The following is a 24,152-nucleotide window of genomic DNA, read 5'->3' as shown; positions in this document are numbered from 1 at the left end:
GAGAATGCTGGCCCTCATGGACACACAGGAACAATGCATGACCACTACCACTGCCATCAGGGCATCAGGATAAAAACGAATGAATGAATGAATGAATGAATGAATGAACGAAAAAAAAAATTAAATTGCCTGTACGTCCCCATGACTCACTGAACAGCCGAGATGCTCTACTGGCACAAACCCAAACTCGTCATCCACTTATGACCCAATTAAAAAGTAGAAAAAGGGACAGTTATTAGTTTAAAATTTTGTGTAAACTTTCTGCTGGTGACTGGACAAGTCACACACTTGTTGCAATTCAAGAATTACTGAGATACCCCAGCACATGCAAAACTAAGCACAAACTCCAGGATCTTTGTGAAAATGGAATTAACTAAGAACACATTTAGTATTGCCATATATGACGAGCTTTGTTGAGTGAAAGTCTGAACCACAGTCCACCAACAGTGATGAAGGATCTGAGGACCTTGGGTTCACCTCTCTACAGAATGCCTTTTCTGTTCATCTTTTACCGCAACAGGCACACATGCTCTTTTGAATAGAGAGCTACAGCTTACAGTGGCAATCCACAGTGTATTTTGCCATCTCAGCTATGCCTTTTTTATTGCCTCATCTCATCTCATATACTATGTCGTGGGGAACATAGCTTGGCTCAGCCAAACCCAACCAAGCAAAAGCCTCTACTCTGCAATCCAGGTCCATGCAAGAGGAGTCAGAATAAGTAAAAATCAACACCACCAAAGGTAATCAACATTTTATTTATAAACATACATTTACTATAAAAGCTGTTGAGTTTTAGACAAGTTTTCCTAATTTCCAGAGGCATTTTAGAATAAATAAAATAAAGGGAAGATTAGCATAATTGATATTCAACATTAGCCCCAGCGAGGAGAGCAATCCTTGTCCCTGAATAGACATGCAGGTAAGGATGGTTCCCTTCTGGTTCACCAACCTTTACAACATTCACTGAAAACTACAGATGTACTGCATCAATAACACTACATAGCAAGAGTAAGGAAAAAATACACCATGAAAATGGGTTTGTAAAATACAGATGTGTTATGACACCTGTTCAGGTTCTTTGAAGTAGTAAGAGGCTAAATAAATTCCAAAACATCTAAAACCCATTACATATATTGTACTTGCTCAGTAATAATAAATCATTTTTTTCAACAAATACATTTACATTGCAGTTCAAATGTAGGAAAGCATTTTTTTCTGTGCTCAAAGTTCCTGATTAGAAACACATCATCTTCATGTGTTTAAACTGGAAAAAAAATTTTAAAAAAATCTTAGCCTGAATGAATTTGCCATGTAAGATTGACTCCAGAGGGAATATAAAATCAAACGTAAGAAGTTGGCAAGTATGATTTAGGAAACTGTTGAAAATTATTCTGTGCTGGTGAAGAGATGTTCATTAGGGAAAAAATCATCATTGTTGAGCGCTGCTTCATTTCGCTTTACGTACAATCAACTTTGCTAAAACATGCATATACAAAACTATCTGATAGACACTGGGATCAGTTTCTAAGCAGCTCCAGAGACCCAGTGATGTGTCTGCAGTGCAATGCAATATCCCTCCCCCCTCGTTCATGCACTTTATCCCAACCATGCTCCTAAACCCTTTGGGCACTTACCCCTACATGAATGAGAAGAGGACCTGACCTCTGAGACAACAACCAACCCTTTGATACACTTGGGGACTGATTTGCACATCTAACTCTATCATGTGGGTGAAGCAGTGCTAGAGACTCATACTGAATAGATGCACAAGCATGCACAGTCTCATTTAAAAATTAGGTTCAGACATTATGTATTTACATATCCTTAATGCAGCGCATGGGGTTATTCAGATGTACCACGTCAGTTACGAAGTCTGCGTCTTGAATTTCCATGTTACACATTCTTTGTGGGAAAATGTTATAACAACCACAAGCAAAGAGTATGTTATCCTGCTTACCGCAACCCTTTAACAGTAAATCATGCAGGTGGTTGATCAAAATATAGGATATCACTTTCAGTTGCAAAACATTTGTCTGATTTCTTTTATTTTTACTTAAAAATATTCCCCAGGCGAAGTCTATGAAGGACTTCAGCTTTTTGGATTTATTGCATCCAGAAGTCATTGCTGACTGTGTGCAACAGCTTTGCATTTTCTAAGGCACAATATTAAGGAAGTAACACGTAACTTTCCAGCAGATAGTCACAATGTCCTCCAATGACATCACATGTGTGTGTTTGATGACACGCAGTTTTGCATGGCTATGCAACTCACATGCAAGCAACTGTCTAGCATTTCAATAAATGTTATCTAGAGAAAAACTCAGAATTATTGTTTCCCTAATAACCACTTCATTTCTATTTACCAACACATCAAAAGATGACAGATATGCACATAGATAAAAAGAAATCTCTATTCATTTAGTTTTATAGTGGTTTTAAGGCAGAAAAAGATTTTTTTCCCTCCATTTGAAGATATTTCTAGTAACTGTTTACCAAAAAGTGCTAGGATATTTTACAGTTGCAACACATTCCCTAACTGTGTATTGTAGATACCTGCTGAACCTCTGTTTCAATGAGCTGCTGGACCACTTTAGTAAGGAGCACATGCTTAATCAAATAGCACAAAGGAAAACTGTCCCAAACACAGGCAAGGTAGTTTTTCTGCCTGTGACTCCAGCCTCCTCCCTGCCCATCTTCCACACTTCTGTGTTTTGCTGACCATTTTTGGTGGATGGAGGAACACAGGCTCAAGGCTGTCTAATTCCCTGGGGGGTACCCAAACCACATGTGTTTCTCTGCGTGAGATTTCAACCAAATGTAATGTTTGCAAATGAATGAGCAGATGTCCAAGCCACTCAAATCGACTGGCAAGTCACATGCCAAAGAGAAAAGCTTCACCACAGCATCAAACTGCAGCTTGGAGACTCACAACTCCACCGAGTCTGCCTGCTTGGCTGCCTCTCCCCCACAGCACCTTTCACTGAGTTTAATAACAATACAGGCTGCTAAACTTACTAAGAAGGATTGCTCCTGATGGGAATTTTTCCATTGTTAATGGTATGCAGTCTTAAGGTTTAATGAATAAATCTTTATTTCAGAGAATATTAAGCTATAATCATGAACATTACTTGAGGTACACAAACAAAAAATCCTATGACTAAAGGTGCAATAATTTATTTGTTTAACTTCTACCCTCCATTGAAGGTAATATAAACACAAAATGTTTCAGAACTACAGGCTGTATTATCAAACTAGTCTCTGTATAAAAAAAGTTATAGCTTCAGTTATAACAGAGAAGTCGTGCTGGGATGTTTAGTTTTTCAAATGCACTGATTAGATACTATCTCAAAATTACTTCTCAGCTCAAGTTGGCATATTCTATAAAGGTTCTGTAAACTTAAACCTTTTAATTGCTAGAAATATTAAAACAAAACAGCTTTATTGCATGTTTATTCTCTTATTACTTTCAAAAGAACAAGGAAACAGACCGGGTATCATAAGCATACCTGAAAGGTGTTTTTTTATAGTACTTAGGCTTTGCCTTCCCATACATGGTCATACATATTTTGCAAATTTCTTAAGGAAGCAAAAACCAACATATTGCATTTCAAAGGAGTAGGTGCAGCTTTTTTGTGAGTTTTTAAAAACGAGATGAGAGCCATCATGTCCATGGATTCAAGGTTTTACAAGTGATTGTCTGGAGGCAGCCGATACATATGAGAAGAGAGTTCCTTCTTGAAAGTTATTAGGACTGAAAGTCAGGTCACAATGTAGTTGGCTGTCCAGCAGCTAGGTAAAACAAAACCAAAACAAGTAATTGGTTACAAATTTTAACAAATATAGACTTCCCTTATCATGATCTCTACAAGTCAAAAAAATGCATCTGGAGCTATATATATACATATTTGTGCCCTGTTTTTCCTTTCTCCTACAAAGTTGGGGCAGTAACTACTACAAAGAAGATTCAGCATAATTCCATAATTTTCCTTGCCACGTGTCGAATGCATTCTGCATGAAGTTTTATTTTATTCCCAAAGTACTTGTGTGTATATTTATTTCAGGCTTTGCAGTGGCAAAATAGTAAAGCGAAGGACTGCTGAGTCATCTTCAGCTGAGCCTAGTTTGTGCCACCTGGTACTACAGACTCCTTGTGTTGTTTGGCCATATAGGGAATCTCATGAATTTACTTCTAGCCTCTGACTTTGCCACTCATCAACCTGTGACCATTCTCTGTGTTTGACATTGAATAGAGAATTTCCTTCCTTGTGAGGTTTCGTTGTAGAGAAACAGCTCACTGATAAAAACCCATCTACTTCTATCTGAAAACCAGAAATGTTTTGGACCCTGGACCACTATATAATCCTTAATGCTTTCCTAGTCATCTTTTTTAATGATTTATTTTGAAACAGAATCAACAATTTTTTCAGATAAGCTTCTGGGAGCCAAAATATTTCATGGAGATGTCCATAAGTATCTCAAAACAATACTGACTATCCCTAGGTTAGTCAGAGACTGTCACTTCTGCCCACTGCTGCACAGGTTTCAGATGCAACCATGGAGGCAGGAAGGCAGAAGCCATGCAATCAAACAACTGATTTGACATTTTGCAGCATCATTCCCAGAACTTAAAGGCAAAACACTGACGTTGCACCAGTTTATTCTTAATTTCATGTGTGCAGTGCATAAAATTTTAGTTAAAATTAGCAACTAGCAATATTTGCAGTTCTATCAAAACCAGTCCTTTTGAATTGTCAACAACAGTTACTGTAGGTTAAGTTCAACTAAATGGATTTTGTGATTTTGCATGACCAGTGGACACAGCAGGAAGAAGCAATTTGTAGTAAAAATTAAAAACCCCTTGCCATTATTATTCTTCAGGACCCATACATTTTCTCAAAACTTATTTCCTCTTTCATGGACTTGGTTACCATTCTGCTGGGTATGTACAAATGCAAAACGTTATTACATGAAACACTGCACACAATTCTGCAATGCATTTTCTAGTAACACTGCTGTAGAAATGATGATGCAGAGAGTGATTTCTATAGCATATAAGCTGACAATTTATTTGAGCCTTTATCTATCCTCAAGGGACATCAATTTCTATTTAAGCAGAAAGGATTAAGAAGAGAAGGAAATTATAACTTTTATACCTTCCTCTCTTTTTTTGTGTAAAGATGGATATGCAAATTTGCATTTTAAGGGTCAGGACCTCATCCACATGAGGAAGGTTTATAGTATCAAGCACAAAGGGGAAAAGCTATTTCTATATATTTCAGGTTAAATAAATAATAAAAACGTTTGTAACATTTCTTAGCAGAATTTAAGAAGAAAAATCGCCAAAAAACCAGCTGTACAATAGCACCCTCTAGCTCTGCTGATGGAGAAGTATCTCCTTCCTGAAGCATCAGAACAAAAGTACCCATTTTTCTTCTGGCAAAGGTAGGGAGGTACCTTTCCTACTCCTGGATTTCTACAGCAATTGCTTTGGAGAGAGGACAAGGGAAATAGTAAGCTAAGGGAAAAGACCTCCAGATGTCCACTTATCAGTTGGAACTGTAGGCAGGGAATATACCAAATAATATTTAACAGGAAGACAACAATTATTCCCATTATTTGCATCTTACTGTTTTCCACAAGATGGAAACCAGCATGGGCATTGACCATCACTGTTGACACTGGGCTGAAGCTAAAATCCTCTAGTAATTTGGTATCAGTCACAGAAATCCAGGACTTGAAAAGACATTTAGGTGACCTGCCCTAAGGTAACAAAATCACAAAGTTTTCTTTCTGACATGCACTTGTCTGGCTCATTCTTTAACATTTATGTGCTATTTAGCACATATCTGGGGATACCACCACAAGGATTCACTATGAGATACAGAATGTTCTTAATGTTTTACATGACCATTTTGCCCATAAAAGGGAGGCCTAGAGATTTAAAAAATGGGAACTTCTCCAAACACAGCCCAGGGTTCCAGATTGGGTAGAATTATCTACATTGTCTCATGTGATGTGAGAGATCCAAGCCTCTGGGTCATACAGTATGTGTGCATAGTATAAGAGTTTATGTTTATGCACAGAAACAGCCTTTAAGTCTAATAGTGCTGAGCAGCGATCCTCTGGGCAAAATTTAATGGGCTTGGAAATCTTTTCTGATACGAGAAAATAACTTAAATGGCATGGGAAGACTCCTCTTCCCATGGCAAAGCTATGCTTGAGTGTCAGAGCTGGAAAAGCCTGCCAGTTAAAATCATGCCACAGTATTGCTGGAGTTCCCAGTACTTGGTACTTACTTCTTGATCGGATATAACAATCATTGCAGTTAAGAAGACCATTTCTAATCCGGACATCTGTGCCACTCGCTGCATCTCCCAGCTGTCCCTTGCAAACGCCACACTGTCGGGTGAAGAATAGGGAAAGTAAGAGAGATTATGCCCTACTGTCTGCCACAACTCTTTCCAAATTTTTACTTTAGTTTAAGTAGGTCTTGGAATGGTGAGAAAAATACGCCCCTAGAACCCAGCACATACTTCCAGGGAACACTGCGAATCAGTAAGAGGATTTTTATAGGGTCAAAAGTGCTTCGGACTGGATTTCAGCAACCTCCACTTACACAGAAAGGAAAGTTTAATTGTTGTATGGGACATCTGACTTTGAGGCTGCATTCTGGAGGCAGGTCAGTTGTGATGGATAAAGCTTAAAGAGGTCAGAGATTTAGTCTGGGTAAATGTCTAAAATCAAAAAAGCCTTCACCTATGTCTAATATCAATTGATCCAGAGATAATGGAAACGGATACTGTCTGAGTTCTCTAGAAAACACTTCAGGTTATTTCCAAACTGAAACACTCAAGAACACCCAACCAATATTTCTGGGAAGAGCCAGAATACACCATTCATTCCATAGTCAAAGCTTTCCAACCATGAGGCAGATCAAATATGGCTTTTGGACTTGTCATGCTTTTGGAAGGAAAAAAAAAAACAACCTAAAAAAATGACAAGGTAAATGATGTTATATTTAAAAAACAATGAGCACAACTGAGAAATTATATGATGCTTCCCCCGCCCCGAAGTACAGAGGCTGAGTTTACTTGTTTGATCATAGGTTTTAGTCCAAATAATGTGTCTGACTGCAAAATAACACATTAGTTGTGTTATTTCCACTTCTTTACAAGCAAACACACTCCAACAGACATAACAACCATGTAAATCCCCTGGTCCTCTCATTTTCAGTTTCACTTTACTCTCTACTTGCACTATGCACGACTGGAGATTTTTCTTTATAAAGCAAGAGCCATACCCTGAAGCATTGGATATGGAAATAAAGACCAAGTGTTTCAATTATCATTGCAGCTCCTTTTCCAAGAGGGAGACCACAGGTAGAACAAAGTTTCTTCCCACTGACAGACCTAGGAGACAAACATAGCTGTAAGAACACAGCAACTGATGCTAAAATGAAGCCAAATATTTAGATAGGTTTATCAAGAGGGACTGATTCTAATATACCAATTACCCCAAATTACCAGTGATTTAATCAGGCTACAGTTAATATTTACTTAGAGCTGGTAAACAACTCACTGAAAGATGTACAGATTGCTCAAGAGAATCAAATCTCTAGGAGATTAGCATGATTGTGGGCAAATTAAAAATCAGCAAAAAACCAAAATGCATTTCTAGTTTGGAAATGAAAGAAAAAATTATTTGTAAATCAGCAAGTGCCAATGTCTAGAACAGATCTTACTCCTGAGCACGTGACTATTCACAATGAAGACATCCTTTGGCTTAAGTGCTCTGAGTTCACACTTTGACTGAGGTTTACACTGTCCCGTTTCAATTTTACTGACACCGCAAAGATCAAGCAGAGTTCTAGAACTTCTTTCTGAACTGTGTTGTTTGAAAACATAACAGTACCACTGAAGCAGGCAAGACATATGGGAGAGGGAGCTACATGTTTATCTCATGGACAGTTATGAATTGCAACATTTAACAGACTTAACAGTGCATCCACATAATACTAATGTGATTTTCACTCTGGTAGTTCACCAGCAACTACAAGATGTGCTTGGTCTGCAAAATCCCTTATTGACTTTTAGTACCTGTTGGGTGACTGACTCAGAGCAGCAGGAGAGCAGGGAGATGACGGCCCAGATCGGAAGTTCTCATGATAACCTGCCCTAAAATACAGCAGAGAAGATGCATTACTACAGCAGAACAGCAAATAAAACCCAGTTTTGCATGGAGAAATTCCAGTTAGTGAACTTCAGGATTTTTGGCTCCTGCTGGCGGCTGCTCAATCAGGTAACTCACAACATAATCAGCCTTGTGGAGACTCCTGCCCACCCCACCAATCCACCACAGCTTCCACCATGATGAAGGAGGGTTAAGCCAAGTCACACCACACCACACTACACTCCCTGTTGGCCCTTTACTGAGTAAAAAGGAAGCTATCAACACCCAAATGTGGTTTATTTGGTCAATGGTTAATTTGTATCCATGCTACTCTGAAAAAGTTTGATGAGCAAAACCATGGGTTTTGTTATCAGAAATCACAGGACTGATACAAATTCTAACTGCTTGAAACGGTTTACAGATTAAACAACAATTTTCTTAAACACACACACAAGCAGTTTATAACGAGGAATAGGTAATCAAACCTCATTCTACATTAGTTTTGACTGGATACAACCTTAACAGAGGTAACAGGTTCTGCAGAAGACTGCGTTCATATATATGCTGATGAAAACAGATGTTCCTTTCTCGTTACACAGCTTTCTTTTTGTAAATATTAGGCAAACAGATCCCTTATTTATCAAAAGAACTGGTGTTACTATTCAGTAAGGTTTACTCAAAAGCACAGGCAAAGCAGCAAAGAAAAAAGACCCCACCAAAATTTACAGCAGAAAGAAAATGCTGCTCTATATATATCTTTTTTTAAAAGGTATAATCTTTAAAGTAGCAATTGATACCTGTTTGGAAGATGGAGAATGAAGCTCTTGCATACCAGCTCCAAAGAAGCAGATATAACCTGACATTCCCACCCTCATATTTAGATACTTATTAGCTATAGATGTTGTCTCAGGCACTTCAAACAAATTAAACACATGAAAAGTTATGCAGAAATGTGCTAAGAGAGTTAGAGAGAAAGAAGAGGGAGGCATGCAGGGGATGTGCTCCCTCCTGAAATTAGTAATGCTGATGCCTGTAATGAGAAACAAAGTAGATAGTTTTAGCAGTCTCAGTGGGGAAGCCAGATATGAAGGGTGTCTTCACACTGCTGGACTAGTCAAACCCAACCAATAAAGGATGCTGGACAGGAAGATAAGGGAGAACAGAGCAAGGAGGACTTCTCAATCTCTTCAATAACCTTTATGTTCTTACCTCCTTGCTTCCCCTGCGGAGCTTGGTTGCTGTCCCCCAGCCTGGCCCAGGAATGGTCTCTGCCGAATGTCCTCTGCGCACTGCGGAGATCGCTTTGTCAGCAACTGCTGGTTCCAGGAGACATCTACAGCAAGAGGTGGGGGAAAATCAATACTGAAGGCAAAATGCTTTTGTCAATATTTATAGCCCATCATGGATTGTGGGCACACCACAAAGGAGAGAGATATATTGTTCCTCCAAACAAACTTCTCAGAAACCCCCCACAAAGTCAGAGACAGGCTTTGCCGCATCAGAAGACTCCTATGGAGGAACATCGTTCCTTTGAATTACCTTCACATACACGTATCTGATCACCTGCTGCTGAATGTATTTCTGAAAGGGGAAAGGGTAAGGTCAAACAGCCATCCACAAACACCACTTGGGAAAATAATGTATGGTCATAACGAAGGAAGCACCAGAGAGACTGAAACTTCTATGGCACTGGAGGATCCAAACTTCCCAATAACAAGAGTTAAGGGGATGGTGGTACAGTCACTGCTCTCCAAAAACCTACTGATGAACAGGAATTCCTTTGTAATTTTCTTCTGTGTTTCAAACGGCTCAGTGACAATAATAGCCTCACAGCAAAGAGCAATGATCTGTGAGATACCCAGGCAGCCAACCATCCCATCTTTGAGAAACAGTGCATTACCTGGACCCTGCAAGGTGAATTCTGTGGCTCATAGGCTGGGGAGAAGACGTACCCTGCCGTGTGCCAACCATCTCGTTTAGAGAATGAAAACTTTGCTAGAGCCTGTGAAAGACCTGTTAGCTATTTTAGTATCAAGACAATAAACCCAAACACCTGATTATTTAAGGGCTTAAGGAGGGAGCAAGGATGGGATGCTTTAAGAGGCAAGAAAGGAGCTGTCACAATACTTGCAGAGGACCAAACTGTTGAAAAGAACCTAGGAAAATCCTGAAGCAGGGTTATTAGCAGATGTAGTTTCAAATTTTCAAATCTGTTAAGTTTTCTCAATCACTACTACAAATCCCCAAGGCTGAATTGCTGGATAATATATATTCTGCTTTCTTTCTTTCTTTCTTTGTGCATTTTCAAAGCACTAAGAATAAAATAAAACTGAGACAAGGAAAGCAAACCTACTAAGTTTAATAGACTGAATTTGCATTTGGAGCAAGTTATAACACTGAAAATGTTTTCATCCATAGACACTTCATTTTTTAGAATAATGAATTTTTATGCTGAACTGAAAACAAAAATCTAAAACTTGATTTCAAAATTTGCATTCACTTTCTGTCTTTAGTCTTACTTACTTTCTACTGTTCACATGTATTAGATACATAATGATGCTAAATTTGTGAATTTGCCTTTTTTTTTTTTTTAGGGTGACTCTCATGACAGCAATGCTTTGGGGAAATTCCTTCCTTCAAAAACATCAATTCTTATGGGAACTAAAAAAAAAATAAATTAACTTTAAATGTCATTAGACACTGCTAATGACAAAATTGAGGCAGATGTCGCTTTAGGCTTGGCTTGAAAAGGTTGCATACCACATGTAGTGATTTTTACTGGACTGAAATGGACATGAATCTAATTAGCTCTAAAAACACAAAATAAGTGTTGGAAATATGCTCTCTGTATCAAGATAAATCCTATCTTATAGGATTATATAAACAATAGAAGATGATCATTTTAACTGCTACTGGGAACATGCAGTCTTATAAACGAGATACCTGCTGCAGAAACTCTCATCTCCGATAAAAACAAGAAGAGTTTACATTTCACAATTTCACCTTAACATATCTATCTTTGCTAACCTTTTTTTTTTTTTTTTTTTTTTTTTTTTTTGTCTGAGACATTCCAGTTTTGAAGATATATGTGTACTGTCAATTTCTAAAATTCTTTGAGTCAGATTTCTGCCTGATTTCTATCTGGAGAAGAACACATGCATAAGAAGAGTCTTACTCTCATCCTGAGTCAGTGGCAGAGTCAGTCTGGCAGGTGAGCTGCGCTCCATCACCGGAATATGGTGCTCCTGTTCACTTCCTCCTTTCAAGATACCAGTCTCTGGGTATCCTGAGAGGACTTTATTTCCACTGCCAATAAAAATAAATCTCATTGTATAAATAAAGCCAGGAAAAATGTCACCAAGAAGACAATGGCAAAATCAGACTTCTGAGTATCAGTCTATTTTTTACAAAAAAGATTTTTGTTATTGTGTCAATTTTGCAATGACAAAGCAATGAGAAAACTTTAATGAATTAACAAGTTTCCCTCCAAATAGTTGAAGTCTTCCTGTTTACCTCAAAATGCCACTTAGATGTGCTGAAGACCATTTTGGATTTGTGGAAAAGGGCTTCTTTGACAGAAAAAAAGCTTTAATCCACTTTCTCTATACACTGCTCAGCACCATCAGATGCCTCTTCTCTTTGGTGAAACCTGTTAATTAGCAGTTGAGCAAAGTCCAGGACTTTAAACACCACCTGGCAAGATTGGGTATGGCATTTCTGAGATAGCCAGGCAAATTCACACAGATTCTGAGTGAGAAAAGCTACTGATCCCTTAGTCCTTCAGATGGCCTGTGAACTGTACACATACACAGTGCAGTGACGTACACAGATGTCTGAGCTGTCTAAGGTGTGATCTGATTGCTGTGACAGCCTCTTGGCAAAGCCATACAGGGAAAAGACAAGCCTTCTGATATGCACAACTAGCACTGTGCACTGCCACCCGAGTATTGGTCTGCAGGGCCAGTTAATATTGATCAGGATATATTGTATCAAGGCCACCAAGAGCTGATGCTGTAGCATCAATTGTGGGCACATGCGATATCCCAGAAGCCAAGGGAACACAAAGCTCCACAGGGTTACAAAATGCTTAGGGTTAATACATACATCCTCTTTTCTTGCCAGAGTTCGTTTTCCTTGCTTTTCAGAGATGACATACTATCCTGCTCCCAGAGCAGCTTTTTCTGCTTTGTAACTTCCTTTTGCTTGCCTTCCCCTGGACAGCTGTTCGAATCAGTTGAGTTCTAGAAGACAGATGAAGAGGGAACAAGGAGCTCCCTTTGAATCTGGCATTGGCACACACATGGGAAAAGTACAGGCTGCCCCTAGATACATTGTGTTGACACACTTTATTATCAAAAAGAACATCTCACATTTATATAGTAGAACCAATTCACCCTGGTAAGGCTAACTTTGGATTTAATTAAGAATTTAGCTGAAACAACAACTAGTTGGACTAAGCTGAGCATTAAATAAGTTAGGTACCAATTATGGAGCTAAGGACGGCAAATTAAAACTTCCCATTACATACTCTTTGGCAGAAATCCTTGAATTACTTTGAGAGTCTAGACAGTCTCCCATTGGACTTGTGAGGACTATGTGAGTGACCTCAGCTTGTTGTCACTGCCTAGGAGCAAAGCATTACTCACATGCACTGGCCATCCTCAAAGGACACAACCAGTACCACTTCCAAAGTGGTACAGGAGTGGCTCATACCTGACTTGTGGAGTTTGAATAAGCAATGGCATGAGATCCTTCACTTCTGGGTGCAGGCAGTGTCCTGACTGGCATAAGCAACTCCAGCAAGGAAGTTTCTGCTACACAACCACGTGGAAAATTGGCCATGCTGATGCCTTTGCACAGGGATGAGTGAGAACAGGGGGGCAGGAAGAGTGCCCCCCTCTGAGAACCAAATGATACAGTACTCCTAATCCTGAAGTGGAGTGGAAAAAGGCAGATGACTGGGTGCAGGTGCCTTAGGCAGGAAAAAATTATGTCTGTGAATCCCACATCTACTCGACAGTGATCTCACCTGGGGTGTCATTCCCTGATCTCTGCAAAAACTAATTTAATCAGATGCTAGAGGCATTGAATTAAATATTCGGTGCTGCATGAGTGAAAAAACCCAAACATAGACAGTAAACATTTCTCTGTTTTGCTGCTTTCTAGGAGGGATGATCAGAAAGAAAAGGAGGAAAACTGGGGAGGTAGGATTCAGTCTCATCTGAGATATATATAAAGAACTATTTTACACTCGAGATTTTGGATTTAAGGAAACCACTTAAGATTTTGTTGGCTTTGGAAGATAATTAAAACTTCACAGCACCGGTTAAAGGACAGAGGCAGCTGCAGAGAGAAAGTATCATTCTCTGCTCCAGTTGAAAATGGGATTCCCACTTTGCTTGGGAATACAGCTATTCAGTTGTGAAAATCTAAGTTACAGCACTCTGAGGTATCACCAGCTAGAGAAGGGACCCAGGGAATAACCCTCACTCTTATGGCTCCCAGACTTTGACAGTAAAGGATTAAACTTTGCACTAAAGAAAGCTTACTCTTCAGTGCCTTACTACTCCATGAAAAACTCACCACTGTCTTGTTTCCTTCAGTGGTAGAGGAAGCAGAGGAGAGGAGCTCAGCAGAGTTTGAAGAAACAATGAATGGAACTAGAGTATCCTCAATTATCTTGCGTTCCTAAAGAAAGAGGATCAGGAGAGTGTGGGGGTTAAAAATACAGAATGTAAACTATGACCTTATGAAACACATAAGAAAAATAGGATTTGGCTATGTGCCATATTTAGATGGCTAGATAAGGACTTGTGGTACCAAGAATAATGGTAACACCTCAATTTTCAATTTGCTTCAAGGTTTTGCACTTCTATTCATTTTACCATTAGGATGGAATTTCCAAAACAGGAAAGAATATTTCACTTGCATGGAACTACTGTTTTGCAGAGCACCAGTGTATTAAGTTTAATATAAAAGTATGAAATTACTCTTGGTACAGGAAAAACTTATTCTGAAAGTTGAAAAAACTTCTTGTTTAGACCACAAGTATGTCCCTCAAGCACAGATGAGAAACTATCCATTTACATAATGCATAGAAAAACTTATAAATGTTTTCCAGTTTCTTGCAATAATGACCCACATACAACAGAAGAAAACCACTCTCTTATAGATTGTTAATATTCCACAACTGCAAGCTTTGAAAATTTCCTGTGTATTTTTTTTTTAGAGGCCAGTTACAAAATACTTCCATGATCAAACCCAAGGCAGGCAACAATTTCATCTGGAGTTCTACCAAGTCTAGGCACCAAGTATATGCCAAAATACACAGGGCTCTGCTCCTGCAGGGAAGTCTGAGCGTGCCCAGACACAGCTGCATGACTCACCCAGACTTGTACAGCAATTAGACACCTCCACCTATGAGGAGGTGCTGAGGATACCTGTCCAAATATTTAAGTATTTTTCCTCAATATCTATGGCAGTGTTTAAGAGAAACAATCCTCCTCAGAATTCAGCCTTGAAGAGCATGTTCATTAATTAATCTAAGTATGGGATGATTTTTTTGTTACATAAGCGGTTGCATTTTTTTTTTTGTTACATAAGTGGGTGCATGTAAATACTAAAAAAAACCCAACAAACCAAAAAATAACTTCCTCCTTTGAGCCTTTTACCTCCTCATAGTATCTACGCTCCTCCTCTTCAACTTCTCTCTGGGCCTTCTCCCATTCCTCTTTCAGCTTGTACTGCTCCTTCTGATACTTCTCCTGTACAAATGCAGGTAAATTCAGAACATTCAGTATTAAGAGTAATTTCTGTAGTATCTCCACAGCAAAAATGAATTTGTTAAGAGTGGTTTAATCAGAAATAGGATGAAATAAAAGGACAAAAATTGGAAACATCCAAGGTTGTCAAAAAAAAGTTTCTTTTTCACTTTGCCCATTTTGTTCTAGGACTTATGTTTAACACCTTCAAAACTCAAGGAACTTTTGACACATTAGAAAAAGTTTAATTTCTTAGAATTTTTAAAATCTTTGGTCAGAAATTAGGTTTATGCTCAAAAATATTAGTAATTCCTTGTTTATCTTACTGTAATAAGTTTCAAAAATGTTTCACAGACCCCAAAACACTGAGACAATGGTTGTACTTTAAAAACTTCAGCAAAGTAGCATATAAATAAGCAGGTTTTGCAGATACTGGTACTAATTTAAGAGATATGCCAATAGTACTAATTTAAGAGATGTGCCAATAGAATTTAATGAATGATGAATAACTATGCAAGTTTAAAAGATAAATGAATAGTGTGCAAAGTTTTGAAGAGAGTAAGATTATAATTAGCTAAATAGCTTATTTTCTTCCTCAAGAGGATGATTTCTTAAGAATTGTTTTTCACAGAGTTTTGCACAAAAAATTATCTCAAAGAGATGTTAAAATTGTTTGTCAGAACTGGTCTGAATAGGGAGAGGAATGGTAACTTTCATTTCCCTCTTACACCAGTTCCAACATCTGTTTAGATTGGTTCCAACATCTGCCTAATTCAGAAGAGAAGCATTTACTATTGACAGAGCACCCACATGTGCCAGAAAAATTATTATGAGAATTTTACACCATTTTAAGACGTGCAAAATTAGATGATTTCAAGAAAGTGCAGAGATACACAAGCTGTTCTTAAAGGATTAAAAGACCCCATTTTAATATTCTCCATCTCTTGAAAGTTGTTTGATCTTCTTCAACATGAAACAAAGATACCAGTTTCTTTGGGATTAAAGCTAGTCAGTTTCAAAACAGACTCCTGACTGGGAAATCCAGGTTCTCCTGGCCACTGCATTTCTTCCAACTAGGACATAAATCTAGAACATTTAGAGTTTACTCTACCACAAAGCAAAACTAATGGCTGCGTTGATGATATTTCCCTCTCTCACAAAACCCCCTCAAACCCAAGTCCTTTCATGTCCAAATTTAGCTTGATATTTTCCAAGAAGAACCTGCGAACAAAGTAGAATTCTATGAAAAGCTATTAAGACAATAACTTTAAAGAAGAGTTGCACAGGCATGAGGGCTAACAAATTGTCAGTCTTGACAAAGAGGCTCCAAGTAATTAAGTGTTTTGCAGTCTATGCTCAGCATAATTTAAATATAATTGAGGACCAACACATTTGGTTTAACTCTGCACTGGATTGCAGGACCAAGTCCTTTTGGTCTTCCCATGGAGTGGGGAAGGGTGACATGAGAGTGCCTAAACCACAGAGAATGTGTGTGTGTGTGTGTGCGCGCACATTTATCACTCAACTGCCACAGAATTCGCTCAAGCATCCACAGAGGATGTGGAAAACATGACACAAAATGCCCAACTTTAGTCCAACGGGACAATTCAACAGCTGAACCACACAGTGGAAGACATACACTTTCTTCCCTACCTGAAGCAAGCGTTCTTGCTCATGCTGCCACCTTTCCTGGCGCTTTCGCTCTTCTTCGGGATCCCAGGACCAAAAATTGAAACGCTTACGTGAAGGAAAACCAAGCTATTAGGCTGTGACACTACACTTCACATAGCTACAGCAAAAACTGTACTGTGCCTGATTAAGCCCTGCTGGTGATGTTACAATGGGAAATTGAGACCTAGATAAGGGTTCCCTCAGTTAGCAGACAATATCCTTAGCTTCACTGACACTTGGGATTGCCCATTTGTAGCCACATGATGAAAGAATCATTTGGTTTGCAAAGAAAGTCTTGGGACACTTCAACTGAAGGGGAGGAAAAAAAGTCTTAAAGAAAGCTCTAAGCATCACTGAACAGAGCCACCTCCAGGGTCTCAAATTTAAGGAACATATATATTTTGCTTCTCAATAATCTTTACATCATGAAAAGCAATTTTAGGTTGTAAAAAAAATTCCCTCATTTTTGGTCTGCCAGCACAACAGCCTTGCTTTGAATTTTTATCCATTATTATAGTTAAATAAATTCTCAGGCTTCACTAAGGATCCTATTACATGGTATGTTTAAAATCCTTATAATCAAGGGCAATTTTAGATACTTGCTGTCATATCCTTTTCCATTACAAGTAGTATTTGAATCTCATAGGAAGACATTATGTCTATTTCTATATGACAAACAAAATGTGAAATACTGTGTAGTTCAGAGTGGCATTTGTGGTGTGTTTTTTGTTTCATTGAGGAAACAATAGATTTATGAAGTCCTTTCATTCCTATGCATTTAAAATATAATGGATAATTTAGAATTACATATTATTTAGAGATTGTGAAGCGTTAGTGGCTCCAGCAACCAAACACTGTATAGCTAGCCCCAGATAAGAGAAGAATGCAGAAATTCCAGATTCAGACAATGCCTTGATTTGGGTTGTACTTTTTCGCTCAAAAGACCATGAGAAAAAATTCTCATCCTGATTTAGGGATGTTACAAGACAGTTTCCATAAAAAAATTAATTTCTGCTAAACACAAATCCCTAAACCAAACAACAATGCAAAAAAGGTACTCACATTTGATTTATCACCAGCATCAGAATCAGCTATTAAAAAAACCCAGAACAATGAAAGATTAAATTTAACATAACAAAATTTCTTCAGCCTGTAAATAAATCTACATTATATCTGTACAGCAGCTTCATGTTAGTTTCCTATTTACTCCCACAACCAAATGCAAGGATTAATTGCAAGCAAATAAATCAGAAAACCCAATTACACCCATCACCAACAAAACTACTTTTTATCTGGGTATGGAGGAGCACAATATTAACTAATATCAGGTTCTACTCTACCACTAGCTAATGCCATCTACCTCTGGCCACAGATGTTAGCAGTGTTCAGACACTGAATCTTACCTACCTTGAACTACTTTTCCCTTCGCGATTCAGTGCAAGGAAGGAAAAAGTACAGCAGTGCTAAAAGGATGGGACTACACTATTCAAGAGCCACAGTTACGAAGAGAACCATTGCCATTTTCTATCCAAATGTCTTTGAAAATTAGACTGATTTAAAGAAATTATGAAAAGGTATTTACAGGCAAGGGATTTCTTTTGGGTGCCTGAAACCAAAGCATCACAACAACGAGCAACCCAACAGCTCTTTGTCAACTGTGCAGCAGGAATAGACAATTTCTACGAAAGCAAGAGGTAGAACAAGTCCCCGTGATCATCAGCTTTCACCCCAGCCCCGTGTCCAAAGACACCCATGGCTGGAGCCCAGAAGGGCTGGAGCCCAGAAGGGCTGGAGCTGTTCTCAGCACCGCATTTACCTGACTGGGAGAAAAACTGTGAGCGCCGCCAGTGGTTGCGGACCCTAAGCGGAACCACGGCCCCGCAGGGCAGCTCTGCAGGCAACGGCACCGAGACAAAACAAAAAACAGTGGGGTGAAAAGGTGATGACAGACTCTCAGACCTGAGCCACCTTGGCCACAAGAGGGGTTTGCCTACAGTCGCTTCGGCCCATGGCAGCTAATTTACAATGGACCTGAAGATCGCATGGACTGTCTGTATTTAGATGTTACTTTTGCAACGTGGCACCTGAACTTACATGAAAGTTCCAGCATACTGATGCAAGGGCAGCCACCCTTTCGAGTCTTGCATGGTGCTTGCATTCATTCCTATTGCAGATGCAGGTTTTAATGGATTTTGTGAGCCTTTCAGTGCTCTATATGCTGTGAACACTAGAGTGCAGCCAAGTGTTTCAGCACCAGTCAGAAAACTGACAAGGCAAGAGACCTACAACCTGTCACTTGATACTTGGTTTGATCTGCTTAGCATAAAATGATATCATTCCTAAAGTCTGCAGGGTAGCACCTACCCCCTAAAAACAAGTGAGAATTCCATTCCTTTTCAGACAATCATAGAGTGGTTTGGGTTGGAATGAACCTTAAAGATATTCTAGCTTCAATTACCCCTGCCAGGGGGACACTGGGACAGTTTTCACTGGATCAGGTTGCTCAAAGCTCCATCCAGACTAGCTTTGAACACATCCAGGGATGGGGCATCCACAATTTCTCTGTGCAACATATTCCAGTGCCTCACCACACTCATCATAAAGAATTTCTTCCTAATATCTAATCTAAAACTTTCAGGTTAAAGTTTTTATTTCTTGTCCCATCACTACATGGCTTTGTAAAAACTCGCTCTTCTGTTTTTTTCAAAGTGGATCCCCGTCAGTACTTTTAACCTTGAAAACATTAGGCTAATCAGTATATTACCTACAGATTAACAACCTAGGAAGTTCTTATGGGGAAAAAAAAACTCAGTTGATTTTTCTCTCTTTCTTCCACAATACCTACATATATGCATATTTAAAATACATATAAAATCAAACTACTAAACATTATCATTCGCAAGCAATACTTTGTCATGGAGCCAAGGAAAAAAAAAAAGGTGCTGCATTGCAAGACCTTGTGTTGGGCAGTGATCAAATTCAAGGATGTGGCTAGATATGGGTATTGTTCATCTATGAAAAGGAGCTCTACAAGAGCAGATGAGTGCAATATTTATCTCCAGAAATTTTTATCATGAGATAGAGCCAATTGCTAAGTCATTTTCATTTGCGAGCAGCAGCATGTAATACTCATTGACATAACAACCTTTACTGCTAGGCCAGGTAAATGCAAGAAAGGTCTCCCTCTGTTCTGTCAAATTTCTGCTGTTGTGTTTAAGAGGAATAGCCAGAAGAGTCCTTTTCATCGCAGAAGCCACAGGACCAATATCAGTCAATAAAACTAGAAAATAACTGGTTTTGCTCCAAAACCCTCGATGTCATGTATTAGGCACATATCCCTGAACACCACATGCCCATATTCAGCTACTGTCTGGCTGAGTTTTCCAAATGCTTTTTGCTCACCTTGTGGACCAGAGTTATGCAGAGTAACTTGGCTGGTTTCAGGTAGTTTCTTTAGAAATGGCAGCACTACACTCCCCTTTTCTTCCAGTGCTTTTGCTTTAATCACCTGTTCAGACATTTGGGAGCAGAAAACAGCATTAAAAAGCAACTAGTTCAAATAGCTTAAACCCTTTCTACTTATTTTCTGAAACAACATTATCAAAGCTGAAGCCTCTATCTCCAGGATGACAACAAGGAGTTGCAGTATTGAGGTCCTGTAAATAACTGGTAGCTATTTCCTGTTGACATTCACACTGCCCTGCACACTAAAGTCAATCCTCTAACAACATCTGACTAACCAACATCCAACTCACCTGAAAGGGCTGTATGGTCACAGCCATTTGTGACCTCTGCCACCACTGGCACTTGTTCAGCACTTCAGGAGGACTAAGAGGATAAGCTCCACTGTCTACACCTTCTGGATACTCTGCCCTCCCAACAGGTAGTAGGACTGGGGTTTGTAGGTGAAGTTCTTATTTCCAGTCTCATCAGTTTACAGGTTCAAACACTACAAGCAGACACTGTGGAGTTCCTTTTGAGGGGGAACCCTCTGATGACCACAGGATTTGGCAGCTGAAATCATCCTTCAGGGTCATGTTTTGAACGGACTCCTGAAGTGACATTTTATGTAGAAAAATACCAATTTACACAATAAACATTTTTGTGTAAGATTTCTTTTTTTTCTTTTTGATTTCGTTTTGCTTGTTTGTTTTCCACTCCCTCTTTTTCCTGTCTGTACATACCTCCTGTGTAGGAGGGCGCTCCGCTTCCTTCTGCTGCTCTGTTTCAGCTTTCTTCACATCTTTCTTGCTTGAAGCAATTTCCTCTGAAGGGACAGGACTGGGAAGAAATTCTAATCTCTTCACAACGGGGCTGGCACAAGCTGCAGTTGAGTTGAATTGCTTTTGATCTAAACCGAATCCACACATAAAAGAGATAATGTGGCAAGGTTAAGATACTTCTTCAAATAAAACATATGCCTATTTCTTACAATACAATTTCTTACTGGATATACTGTGAGCCCATTTACTGTATGTTTTGAAAAAATAAACTTTTTTCTACAACATGGGAAAAAATTTTCTCTCAGAGAAGATAAAATTCAAAGAATGAAATTCACCTATCAAAATTTATGTGCTTACAGTTGACTTGGGCATCATGTGACACTCTTCATGGTCAACGAAAACAGAGAAGTCCTTGGGAAAGAGTCACACAAACTTTTATTACAGGCACTCCTCTGCCCGAGATGAGCTTTAATAACCTACAATGGGCCTAGTGAGCTAAGATCTCTTTAATGAAGTTATGTGATGAATTCTACCCTAAGATGTTACAAAGATAAGTAGCCATATGACATGGTCTCACTGTCAGCACTGGATGATATTTCAGTTTGCCTATTTTCACTAAACCTACCACTTCTACTGACAATCAGTTAATCATCAGACAACAAACTGCTAACAGACAGCCTTGGACTGCAATAACCTAGTTCTAATCAAATTCTTAAAGAAACCCAACAAACTGATGCTGGTTTCTAGAAGACGAGACTAGAAGCACACAGGTCTACAGCTGACTGTGACAGCTGAACTGCCGATAGCTGATGCCACCACTGGAAGCAGAGCAGTCACCAGCTCTCAGGCACTGAATGAGCACTCAGACATCTCTCCAACCTCCTAAAGCAGAAACTTCACACCTTGTTCCCTTTCCAACCACAGCAGCATTGGCAGCTTCTGAATATACCTCTTTGACAGGCTGGGAGAGTAAGCTAAGAAAGAGATGCAGCCTACAACTCCACTAAGAACATGGACACAAGCACAGTCCAAGGCAGATGTATCCTCCTCTGGAGATGCTCCCCCACCATTAGAGGCATAGGAGCCAGAGCATGGAACTGTTTGGCTTGTACTGAATAGCAGAGGAGGTTGTTTACTCTACAAGAAGTTCACAGAGTTTGGACCCCATCTATCCCTCCAAAGCAGACATAATGAGAACTCCATGTTACTTTATCATTTTGATTTTTGCAATGCTATCTCAGTTTTCCTTGCCAGACAATATTAAATTTTGCTGTCAATACTGAAGGTTTAGCATTTCTGACAGCTGGGGAGCTGAAGCCACGATGGCTTTGTGATTTTTAGATAACACCAGCTCATCATTGTTGACTCTGGAGAGGAGAATTTGGTAATTTCATTACAAGATTGCACCTTATTCATTACCTGCCAGATGCAATTTAAAATTGTTAAATGATGTACCTTGGCATCTAGGAGCCAAAGTAATTAAGGCAGCTAATGAGCCCTTGCTAACAGCCCATGTGCTTCTAATCTTTGGGGCATGGTACCTCACTGATGTTTGAGGGCAAAGCTCAATTGTTTAAGTCACATTTATCCCCAACAAATAGGAGCATTATGCTTACATACCAACTACAGCCAGAGATCTCATTTAAACCCTTACTTGACATAGTACTTTTTACTTACACATACCAAGCTGAACTTTGATAGACCCATTTAAAAAAAAACGAACAACAAAAAACTACCATGAACTTAATGTAACAGCATAGAGAAAATAAAGTGCCTACTCAAAGACAGTGTTTCAGAAACACACTTTTGAGGAAAACAGATTAAAATTCTACCAGCAAATTCCTTTCCCCAGATTAGGAATCATGCATAAAGGCTTTAAGGGAGAAAATTAGGAGTCTGCACAATACTGTCCATTTAAAGCTCCTATGGGGACTGAAGTGCCCCTTCTTACTCTTTTTCCCCATTCCTTAATGTCTTGGTGGGGAAAAAATGTGTCAAACAGAACTTATTACTGACTGGTAGCTTCTGCCCTTGTTGCTTTCTGGTTACAGCATGCTGTGGCACTGGCTTTTCACTTGCACAAACGACAGAGTGGACAACTCTGGTGTGCCATTTCAACCACAGAACGACAGAACAGCCCAGGCTGGAAGGGACCTCAACAGACCATCTAGTCCTGCCTTTTGTGGGAAAGGTAGCCCAGAGGAGATTCTCCAGCACCCTGTCCAGCTGCACCTGAAAAACCTCCTGCCAACAGGGCTCTAACACATCCTTGGGAGGCTGCTACAGTGAGTGACTATTCTGACAGTATACAATTTGATTTTATGTCAAGATTACTGACATCCGCAGCATTTTCTAATGAGCCCTGTGGTGCTGCTGCTGCTGATGCTCCTAGCAGATTCCTGCCACAGGGTGTGCCTCAACCTGGGCCCATAAATGAGGAAGGGCAAGGGCAGGGGTGAGGGCAGCAGCACACCCACCTGGGGATGGGCACTCCGGGGGGGCTGGTGCCACACTGCTGGGGCTGGGTTCAGCTTGCAGGCTGTCAGCTCCATCCAGTTCCAGCGGGAAGGCCTGGAGGGAGGAACACAGCATGGAGTGAGTACAGTGGAAATAAAAGTATGTGCTAGTTCCTCAAGGCAGTGCTTGCTGCTCCTTTGTAGTGTGTCTGAACCACATCAGTGTGGAGCTCAGCAGGGCAATGGGGAGAATGTTTCAGAGCAGTATGTGCCCGTTTGGGTATTGAATGACTGTGCTTTAATCTCCTTTACAAATCGCTCATCATCAGCCATTAATGTGGTTGGTTTGGAATAGCTCCTACAAGCTTTTAAAACTGTAGGGTATCTTGGATTGTGTTAGCTGGCGATAAGCATACATTTCACCCTTAGTTTCCCCTTCCAGAATAACACAAAAACGTATGCATTAGTGAATAGATAGCACATACTAGGGTTTGGAAAGTGGCAAAGTAATTAAATACTTCCTTTATTTCACGGTTGTCTAAACAATCTGTTATCTGAAGGGAAAAGCCAGAGTTGGTATTAAAAGTAATGAAATACTTGAAACACTATTAAGAGAGGACTGAAAAAATATGGTGAGACCGTATCAAGCCAATAATTCAAATGCCTTTGAAAAGCAAGCTTCCTGACCTGGACAGGGCCGTTGCAGAGTTAAAACCACACTGTCAAAACAAGGGTAACACTTCAGTTGATCTATTCAGCAGCTTCCTCCATACATCTGCTTTTTCAGAAAGCAAATCAAGAGAAATCTGCAGCACAGCTATAAGCCATTGCTGATAGTTAGTGCTTCTAATGCATCCAAAATCTAGAAA

General features: G+C 39.5%; 1 protein-coding gene across 2 annotated transcripts in view; it reads right to left on the bottom strand.

The window, feature by feature from the left end:
• Window positions 1-738: 738 nt before the first annotated feature.
• The window catches only part of LIMCH1 (LIM and calponin homology domains 1), a 173,982-nt gene continuing 150,568 nt past the window's right edge, over window positions 739-24,152 (bottom strand). For both annotated transcript variants that reach the window (XM_066185667.1, XM_066185668.1), the window contains 14 exons: window positions 23,305-23,398; window positions 20,789-20,955; window positions 20,007-20,112; window positions 17,667-17,695; window positions 16,587-16,670; window positions 14,844-14,936; window positions 13,756-13,860; window positions 12,277-12,413; window positions 11,348-11,478; window positions 9,382-9,505; window positions 8,100-8,177; window positions 7,304-7,412; window positions 6,300-6,402; window positions 739-3,792 (listed from right to left, as the gene is read on the bottom strand). In XM_066185667.1, the coding sequence (XP_066041764.1) occupies window positions 3,767-3,792; window positions 6,300-6,402; window positions 7,304-7,412; window positions 8,100-8,177; window positions 9,382-9,505; window positions 11,348-11,478; window positions 12,277-12,413; window positions 13,756-13,860; window positions 14,844-14,936; window positions 16,587-16,670; window positions 17,667-17,695; window positions 20,007-20,112; window positions 20,789-20,955; window positions 23,305-23,398 (1,386 nt within the window). In that variant the 3' untranslated portion in view covers window positions 739-3,766. The remainder of the gene's footprint in view (window positions 3,793-6,299; window positions 6,403-7,303; window positions 7,413-8,099; window positions 8,178-9,381; window positions 9,506-11,347; window positions 11,479-12,276; window positions 12,414-13,755; window positions 13,861-14,843; window positions 14,937-16,586; window positions 16,671-17,666; window positions 17,696-20,006; window positions 20,113-20,788; window positions 20,956-23,304; window positions 23,399-24,152) is intronic.

This window comes from Chamaea fasciata, unplaced genomic scaffold (genome assembly GCF_029207755.1).
Source record: "Chamaea fasciata isolate MVZ Bird 193981 ecotype frontalis unplaced genomic scaffold, bChaFas1.0.hap1 SCAF_6, whole genome shotgun sequence".
Classification (NCBI taxonomy): domain Eukaryota; kingdom Metazoa; phylum Chordata; class Aves; order Passeriformes; family Sylviidae; genus Chamaea; species Chamaea fasciata.
Note: the sequence above shows the minus strand (reverse complement) of the source record. Positions and strands in the feature narration are given on the sequence as shown.